The sequence below is a fragment of the Lutjanus erythropterus genome, chromosome 10 (assembly GCF_056507025.1).
Source record: "Lutjanus erythropterus isolate fLutEry1 chromosome 10, fLutEry1.hap2, whole genome shotgun sequence".
NCBI lineage: Eukaryota > Metazoa > Chordata > Actinopteri > Lutjaniformes > Lutjanidae > Lutjanus > Lutjanus erythropterus.
In genome coordinates this window covers 35731227-35741497 of record NC_139326.1, presented here as the reverse complement: position 1 = coordinate 35741497, position 10271 = coordinate 35731227, and the positions used below count along the sequence as shown (strand labels likewise).

Here is a 10271-nt window from a genome sequence, read left to right as displayed (position 1 = left end):
TCTTGGTTTGTTCACAAACAGGTGGACACAAAAATATTCAGTTTACTACCATAACGGAGTAAAGAAACAGAAAATAGTCACATTTAAGGAGCTTTCTTCAAAAAAACAAAAACAAACAAACAAACAAAAAAAAACTCAAAAAGATTAATCAATTATCAAAACATTTGGTGTCATTAATCAGTTAGTCACTGATTAATTGTTGTGATTTCTAATCTGTGAACTTGTGAGATCTCGGTAGGCATATTTGTTAACTTTGGACAGAGCCAGGCTGGCAGTCTCCCCCGTTTCCACTCTTTATGCTAAGCTAAGCTGCTGGTTATAGCTTCATATTTAGCATACAGACGTGTCGGTGGTATCAGTCTTGCCCATGGCTCTGTAATACAGCCATGATCGCTCCACACAGATCTGGTGGAACCTTCCTCACATTAATATATGAAACTAGCAGAAATGACATATTTCCACATGTCCATTTCCATTGCATGTTTTCTGCTTCATTTTTCACCATTTGAGGCAACTGCCGCTGTTAATTACATCATCCTGTCACGCCCTCTTCTTCTGGCACCAACTTCTGCTTTTTCAGTGAACTAACTAATAATCTTATAACACAAGCGGATGGAAATAATTCATTTGTATTTTCCTTAGCCAGTTTACCTGAGATTCTGTTATAATTTGATGAAAACACAGCTAGTGACACACATACTACGACCTTATAAAGAAGCCATCAAAATTCCTTAATTTGTCCAGAAGTCCAAAATTATCTGAAGCAGCTTTTAAGGACCATTGTGTAGGAATATGAGACATCTAGTGGTGAACTTGTAGACTGCAACCAAATGAATACCAGCTCACCCTCCCCTTCCAAGAGTGTAGAATAAATGATGGTGGCTGCTATACTCACAAAAGCCCACATCTAGAGCCAGTGTTTAGTTTGTTCATGCTGGGCTACCTTATAAAGATGACAGGGCTACATGGCGGCCTCCGGGAAAAAAGGACCTGCTCCCTCTGTTGCTCACTGTAAGGTAACAAAACCACAATTGTCATTTTCAGGTGATCATACTCAAATGAAAACACTTACATCTTACACACTGGACCTTTAAGTGAAATAACAAGAACCAACATCCAAGACGAGTCAAATAAAACACTGTATTTGAATTTTATTATTTTCTTTCAAGTGATACATCTACGTAAAAGATTTCATGGCCTCGCATGACAAATACGGTACAGCTTTTTTTTTTTCACCCCTTTTTACAGCTATTATAAGATTCTTGATGAACAATATTTTTTACATTCTGCGAGATATGTATAGGACCTAACAGGAGGTCAGTATACTGTATGGCTCACCCAATAAAGCCTTACCTTTAAAACAAATTTCAACATCACAGTTATGAATGTAAACCGAAATACTTAACGTTTGGGAAGTTTTTTTTTCCCCCCCAAGAAGTCTACGGAACATAACGGCAAACGACAATATTTTGGAAATTTTTAAGGATATCAAGATTAATATTACTGACATTTAAATCTTTAATCATGTGTGACTGAAAAGTCTCCTGGCTTGACTCCGTTCACCATCCACACACACATACAGATCTTGACATGTGTGGCCAAGGTGGCATGGCACATGAGCACAAACGCCTCATTTAAAAACAGAAAAAAGGGGGGGGCGGTATATTCACAAGAAAATAGCAAATCTTAAAGCTTATTTCCCTCCCCCCCTTTCTTTCTCGAGTGACAAAAAGACAACGGAATTACAGTCAGGTGTGTCGAAGCACCAGTTGAGTTGGTTGTACGTCCGAGTAAGAGCGGGTCTTAAAGGGTTGGGAGTGCCTGTGGAGAGGAGTGGAGACCAGAAGAGAAGCTGAATACTTTGAAGCAGAACATACACGCACCAGCGATCTCAGCGAGAGTTAATGGTCTTCATCTTGGTACGACCACGAGTTGTAAAAATAATACACTGTATATATGAGTCAGCCATGGTTGAGATGATTACAGTACTGTTAGGCCTTGATAGACAGCTGTTAGTGTGGCGGCGGTACCTTTTATAGTATCATCCCTGCCGAGGGGGATGACTCAGTCTTTTGTGTCTGGGTACAGCATCGTCGAAGCACTGTCATTTCACTGAATGTCAAACGTTTCCCTTATTTGATACGCACAATTCAAAAAAAAAAACAAAAAAAAAAAACATCTGCATTCTGTATAATCAACAGTAGATGGAGACACTAATACAGCTTTAGAAACAAAGGAAAGCCCAAGAAGCACACCCCAGATTTTTTTTTTTAGTGTTTGACAATAAAACATCAAATCAAACTGCCATAAATCTGTTAAATACACTGACATTTCCTAAGCGATAATGAGCATCAGTCTGTTCTGAGGACGGTATGGCCTGCAGTTCCTCTGCTTTCTGAGCAAACGTGTCCTCTTTTTGTCCAGAAATGACAACTGAAGAGAAAAACTTGTCCTTTTATTTATTTTTTTCGTGTCGGTTGGTTTCTCATGCCCGGAGAGGTGGGCTTCACTTCAGTGCTTGAGAAGAAGAAGAGGAAGAAGAAAAAGAAGAAGAAGAAGATTCCAACCAGGATGTGGGAGTATTGACAAGTCTGGTTGTGTTGGTAGAATAAGACATGCTCCACTGTTCTGTGTATCCCTTTTTGTTTCTTGTTTTGGTTTAGCGGAGCGAGAGCGTCCTAGTTGCCATCGAGTTGAACACAAAACCAGCACAGAACAGCCAGCGACAGCAAATATCATTGCACACAAAGCGTTAATCCTTCACTTGAACCGTTTTCATTCACAAATATTAACACAGGAAGAAACTGTTACTGTGGAAGTGAACAAAATACTGAACAAAAATCCATTCATCAAAGTTTTGTGGAAAATTTATAAATAAGACTAGAAGTCTTTATTAAAGTTCAGCTGTAAGTATAAAATACTCTTCTGAAATAATTGCTCTGATATCACCCATTCTTGAGAATTAGGACAAATTATGTCCTGCTAAAAAGAGCTGTTAAAATTAATACCAACACTCTGATTCCAATTTTTAGTGACAATTTAAGGAATTATGTTTAAATATAAATATGAATTATGAATTGTAATTTAAGAAATATTTTGGTGCCAGAAAACAGCCTTGTCCCAGACAAGAATTCGCAACTTCAAACAATTTAAAAATGTGTTAAAAGCCCACAAAATCTAAAACTAACAATAACAATATCTACTGATAACATTTGCAGTTAATCATGTTTGTTATAAAATAGATTTTTTGTGAAAATGTTGGCCCTTTAAAGTTGCGTCCAGATTTCCCTCAACTCAAACTTCCTGGTTTCAGAAAGGCAGGAATACTGCTCAAGCACTGGTAAACTTTCTCATTTTTGACAAATTTGTGTTCTCCTCTACAGCAGAGACTTTACTTTTTTATGCAGACTCAGAGTGTATGGTGTGAACCAGAGGATATTTTTATTCTATCGGGCTGTGTTGGAGAGTGTGATGCGTGTCAGCATGGTATGGAAATCTCACATTACAACTAGAAACTAAGCCTGCTCCACTGGTACATGCCGCCACAAAGTTGATGGGGAGAAAAGAATACCAGCAATCCAGTCCAGTCAGACTCAAACTCAGACGATACTGACCGACCCATCTCATGTCCTCCACGCAGGATACGAGCTCTACGAGATTTAAAAACTCATTTGTTCCTACCTCAATTAAACTTTTAAATAATGCAATATCTTGTAATGTACATGTGAATTATGTGCAATTTATTATGCAGTTTGTTTCACTGCAGCTGTGGAGGGATTTTTGAGTCCACAACAAATTGCCCTACAGGGACAATAAAGTATATTGTACATCGTAAATTAAATAATATTGCTATCAGATGTGTCTCAGCTATAATCTGTCAAGTCCATAGCCCTTCTAAAGCAAAGCTGTATGAGAATTATGGTTTAAAAATGTGCATTTTGATTAGCATTAAGAGAACTCTGAGCAACTTTAAAAAATAAAATGCCTATTTAATACAACTATGCTCTGAAATGAAAAAATTTGACATTCTGTCACCTCCGTAAGACATCAATTTTCCATGTGACGTTGGCGTAGTTGGCATTTACATCACTTAGAGATTAGTCCTTTACAAGGTTTAATAGCTAAGAGTTTGTTCTTTGAAAACACATTTTCCAGCATAATTAAAGACTAAAAATCAAAAGTGCCAAAATTCTCAAGAATGAGTGATATACTTCCCTTATTCTTTTTTCTCCTCTCAATACAAACATAATTTATCTTCCAACTGACACACACGAAAGCGAACACTGCACTGCATGTAGAACCTCAAGTGCCTAAAAATGTCCTTGCAAGATCCGAATGAGGCCATTGAGGCTACAATATTAAAATTTTCCCTTACCAAACACATGGAGAACAACAATAAAAAAAAAAAACCTTAAAGTGACTAAAACGCCTGCATAATAAGGGCTTCATCTATCTGTATCAACTCAAATTTATAAAATTCTCTTTTTTAATAACTTTGACAAGTATAAGTTAGGACTTCAGTGTACAGTATACATTTGAACAACTGCAAAATGTCTTCATTCAATGATTTGTCGCTATTACATAATATATCTAATGTATTTAATCTTTAATAAATAAGATTAGATTTTTTCTCCCCCCCAGACAACACGTCATGTGTTTGTCTTCTTTCAGCAATGTGGCCTTCTTTTGTTTGCGTCCGCTTCTTTTCCCCGCCCGACTGTGGCTGAGCGGAAGATGGACAGGCAGTTTCAATAGAGGAGACAGACGGAGAGAGAGACGGAAAAAGAAAAAAAGAGAAGAGAAAGAGAAAGAGAGAGTGGTTGGGGTGTATGGTGATGTGTATGGGTTGGTGTTTCTGTTGTCTATCCATCAGTGCCGTTCTTGTTGGGGGTGTTGGTGTTGATCGTGGTGCCGTCTGGCTGCTGGCCATCTTTGCGAGGCGGCATCCTCTCGTTTATCCTGTCCAGGCCACGCGCCTCCTCGAAGTTGCGGATCTTCCTCGTGGGAGAGAAGCCTTGAATGGCTGAAGGGAAGAAGAGACACCAAAGAGAAAATGATCAGAAGCTGGAAACACTTGCGTGATTTCCTTAAGCTACTCCTGCTGCTGATAATATTCACTGTAAACCATTTTTTTTTTAGCTTTTTCATCAGCATCAATCAAACTGGATTCCATGTGGAATTGCATTTGATAAGCACAAAGCACAGTTATCAGCCTGGCACAGTACAGATGATCAGTGAATACAACACATGCACAGCTAAACAATGACTCCTAGTCTTCAAACACCAGTGGGACAAAGCTACGACAATAAAACACCTCACACTTTGTAGACTTACGGTAACGTCCCGATACAGCCAAGGAAACCAGACAGAAAACGTGTGCAAATGAAAAGCAAACTCGTAAGGGACTGTTCACACAAACTCTTCATCATCTTCAGTCATTAAGTTATCAAGGTAAACAGAGAAGGAACACTCTGATGTGAAGGTTTTATGGGAGGATTTACAGCCAGAGAAACTAGGTCCTCTAGGGTGCTCTTGCACAACCAGATATCTGTGACAATGAAGCATTTGTGCTCATTAGAATTAACCGCACTTTAAATCAGTGGTTACCAACCAGGGGCACTCTGCAGCTGTTAGGGGGTGAATAGAAAGACTGTGTCTAGGAGAAATGTCTAGGAAAATAAAAACAGTGTGAATGCTGATCTTTAATACTTTTACTATCACCATAACCCTGAGCTACTTAGTCTAGCTATACTGACTCTACAGTACACACCCCACAGTTTTCAGTTGTAGTGTTGCAATTCAGTGTGCATAAAAACTAATTAGCAACCATAGAAGTTGATGAAGCTAGCTAAAGGTAATGGACATATGGTTGAAATAGTTAGATATAGGATTCAAGTAATTTATAGTTGAAGTAACAGAAGAAATAATTAAAAGTTAAGGATAAACACTTGAAGTAGCTACAAAAGTCTGAGTCATGGATAAATGGTTCAACAAGTTATCTAAAAGTAATGGTTAAAGAGTGAAATTATTAGCTAAAACTAATGGATAACAGTTAATTACTTGGCTAAAGTAACAGATAGCCAAAAGTAATTAATACATTGAAATAAATTTGAAAATAATTAGATAAATGTAATGACTAAATAGCTGAAGTAAGCAGCTAAACAATTAAACATAATGTATAAACAATAATTAGCTAAAATTAATGGATAAGCAGCTGACATAGTTAGCTAAAAATAATGGATAAAAGCTGTTAAGCTAAAAGACATAGCTTAACTATTTAAATAATAAGCTACAAGTAATAGATAAACTAATAATTAGCTTAAAATAATGAATAACAATTGAATAAGTAGCTAAAAGTAATGGATAAACTGTTGAGATAAATAGCTAAGAAGTAACGGCTAAATCATTGAATGGTCCAAGTAATCTGAGTAATGGTAGCATTATAAATGCAAATTTGATACTATCAACTAGATCAATGATATTTCAATTCTATGAGAAAAAATACTGTAACAACTGAAATGAACAAATCTGGAGTGTGATGGGTGGGATCTATGAGGGGGGTATTTGAGCATATCTGAGGGGAAAAGGTTGGGAACCACTGCTTTAAGTCATGCTGCCTGAACGCTGAGGTTATCTTCCCCCTTCTGTTGATTTCTTTGCTAAAGACGCCATGACTTTTTACATTTTATGTATTTGATCAAATTCCTGTGGCTGCGTTCAACCTTGTTCAGCCACTAACTACCACTATCAACCAGAAGGGGCAGACAGTGTGGCAACAGCCAAATAGTGTAACAGGATTAGCTTCTGAAAATATCCCAGGCAGGGATGTCCCTGGTCTTATCTTAGCCAGGTCTTAGCAGGCTTTGCTCTGTGTGGGGAGCCACACTTGGCAAGAAAAGCCAATGTGACCACAGTCGAGAAAGTCCTGTCAACAAGGGACAAACCAGGTCCTGAACATGGGACACATTATTAGCCATTTTGTAGCAAAGCCTTCGTTTTCCAAGCCTGAGGCCGGTGAAACGTAATATTTAAAAAAAATGTTTCTTTCTCGTTGGACCATTTCATGTAATTTTTGCATTGAAAAACATCAGTTGTTTGTTGTACAGGTTCTAGTCTGACATGAGCTTCTTTTGAATGTCATGTTCATTTTTTCATATCTTATCTATGATTCTTTTATTGCTTGACTGCCACCTCGTAAATGAAAATTTCTTCATAAAACTATTTCAACACTGACGGTTCAGTGCTCTCACAGACACTGATAATGCAAGAGCAACCAGCAATAAAGTAATATACAGTAATACAATAATCAGTGATATAAGAACAGTGGGGAGACACTAAGAGAACAATAAAATCAAGAAAAAATTACACATTTTAAGGGTGGAGCTGTGTCTAAAGGGTAAACAACACACAAAACAAAGACATGAGATTTGAGGCACACAGCCATGCGTACCTTTTGCTTTAGCTGCCTCAACCGTAGCTATGTTAATGGAAGTTGAGGAAGGGGGGGAAAAAAAGGGAGTCATCAAAGGCAGCCAGAGACAGCAAATACAACAGTCATATCAAACTGTGAACCCTGGTGTAATAAACAGGGGAGACAGATGGCAGAATATAGGCCAACACCCATGGCACAGTCATTATGGATGCAAAATTCGGAGCAGCTGTAAAAACTTAATTAAAACATGTTAGTTGGTTGGTTAGTCAGTGGGCGGGGACGGTTAAAGAGAAGGAGCCTGTTGGAGATTTAACATGGTGTTGGTGTTAAAGGGTCATGAGGACTTAGGTGTGGAGAGCTGAGGGGGGATTTGGCTGAGCGCTAAGAGTCTAAGACCGGGCCGAGATGCGCAACAATGACCAGGCAGGACGAGGCGTTTTGTACAGTGCAGCCTTACATGAAGGCAAAGCTGCAGTGCACATGCAAACACACACTCATTTAGTAACACACGCACATACAAACAGCTTCATCATCTAATCCCACCTCTAAATGAAGACAATAATCTGAGTGCATGAGATAAAAAATTTCTCAGAGAAATTGTTATGCATTCAAGATGAAAGAGAGCTGATAGCAGGCAGCAGATGCTGAATTGTAACCATTTTTCCTCCTCAGCAGCGCATTTTCATTTGTGACACTTAGGAAAACAAGCCGGTACTGAATCTTTAATGTCAATGTTTCTGCACGTAAGTTAAATACAAGACTTTTATGAGACCATTATAAGTACGGTTAAAGACTTCATGTCCATATGAAGTAGAGAGGATATAAAGGAAAACTTTGCAAGTGATTGTATGTTTTTCTGACTTCCCATGCAACTCTTATCCCTTTAAAGTTAAAGTTCTAATTTGATTCTTTTCTTGCATAAGGTGCGGGTGCAAATTTGTTTTCAACAGGCTTCAACTAAACACTAAATGCACTGTTCCTGAGCCAGATCTAGCTGCACTTGCACTTACCAATATTAGATGAAAGTAACGCTAACAAAGAGTTTTAACTTTTTACTTTTAGAAGTAGCCTTGATGAGAGGAGACACCATGTTAACCACAAACACCATATCACACTAGCTGGGTGTGCTTCAATCAGTTCTGACCCGGCTGCACAGTTTGCATTAATGGTTATTAGTTCCATGTTGGTTTTGTTTTATAGTTGTTACAGTGTGATCAATGCAAATCCCACAAACACATGTAAAAAAGTGAGACTGAAGTTAGTGCAACATTATAAAAGTAAGGCCTAAAATTTTGAACTCAATGGATGTTAGACTTTTTATGAATCTTTAAGGATCTGCCAAAACCCTGATGTTCTCAGAAGGGGGGCCATTCTAGGGTTTCCCCAATAGTTGACTAAACCATCTTAGTGAACCATATTTTCATATAGCCTATTTGTTAGTTTCAGAAAAAACAATCAAATTCAATTCAGAAGCTGTGCCGTGACATTTGACTGTTGCAACATGGACTTCATCTCCTGTACCAAGGAAGTTACTGGCACACTGCCATTAACTATTTAGCTCAGTTAGCTGTCTATTAGACTGGTACACAGCTTCTGAGAGTGATGGAGTCAGTCCAGAGGTGATTTGACGGCAGCTCTGACCAGGACTCCGACTCCTGGGTCACAGAGGACACGGCAGGTTCAGGCAGGTACTGGCAGGTACAGAGGGCGTGAAAAGGTTTAGGAGAGGGTTTGAGGAGTTAGTAAGTACACACCATCCATCGCATTGATAAGTGTATTTGTTTTCATGAAGTTCCCACACATTCAAAACCATCATTGCTTTTTCCATTAGCATTTAGCTTTGTGCCCCAAACATATATATATTCAAACCAACGACTTGATGAATAATAGCTTGAACTGACTGAACTATTGAACTACAAGTCAACTAGGAAAAACCTTTAGTCAGAGGCAATACTAGTTAATTCATGAACTGGTTGTTCCCTTATTTTAGAGAGGTATTACTTTCTCTCAGACGGAATCAGCATTCAGAGATCAGTGAGCAGTGCCCCTTCCAAAATGTCAGCAGTAGTACAGTAGCATTAAAAAACTAAAGGCAGGGCAGAGAAAAACAAAGTGAAGAATCAAGTAGGATGAACAAAAATACACAAACACTTGCCCTCCCTTTGTTCAAAGCGGGCTAACTGATCTGAAAGCTATGTCTAGGGGAGCGGACATGGACAATGACATTCTCCATAAAGGTCACCAACATGTGGTTTCTCCTTCGATTGCTACGCAACTTCTGTGAGCTTCCAGCGTGGCAAAGCGCGACTCCCAGCATGTCCTCTGGCGGGCGGGGCTGGGCACTGACCTTTAGATCAGAGGGTCAGCAGCCACTTCCAGGTGACAGGCTGACCCCCCCGACCAGCCAGCCCACAGCCAGCTGAGGCCGAAAACTTTCTGCTGCGTAGACGGGGGGGCTCGACTCAAAGTCCAGCCAGCGCTTCCTGTGGTGGGTATGCCGTCATTGATCTAGAGCCCTTCAAAGGGACTCGCGGAACAGGGATGCCCTTATCCCTAAACTGGACATAGCTTTACCTTCACCATCACCAGTGGAGATAATATCCCATGAAGGAACTGAGATGCCTTTGTATGGCACTTTTATTTTGTGATATGTTGTAGTATTTATGGTAACTCGCACTATTCAAGCTGCCTCATGAACTTCAGTTAGATATTACCTACAGTTCTCAGAATGCCTTTTCACAACCCAGAGAGAATGGAATTATCTGTGTTGTAATTATGAAGGTGAAAACTTGAAAAGGGAAAGCAACGTACACTTTTCCAGTCAAGAAAAAGAACAATG

The 10271-nt window shown here is 39.0% G+C and overlaps 1 protein-coding gene across 4 annotated transcripts in view; it reads right to left on the bottom strand.

The window, feature by feature from the left end:
- Positions 1-4184: 4184 nt before the first annotated feature.
- Positions 4185-10271, bottom strand: part of ppp3cca (protein phosphatase 3, catalytic subunit, gamma isozyme, a) — a 39611-nt gene continuing 33524 nt past the window's right edge. For 2 of the 4 annotated variants that reach the window (XM_084729194.1, XM_084729193.1), the window contains one exon: positions 4185-5023. In XM_084729194.1, the coding sequence (XP_084585320.1) occupies positions 4870-5023 (154 nt within the window). In that variant the 3' untranslated portion in view covers positions 4185-4869. Of the gene's footprint in view, positions 5024-7450; positions 7478-10271 lie in introns of all 4 variants that reach the window. The other 2 variants (XM_084729191.1, XM_084729192.1) reach the window with 2 other exon arrangements.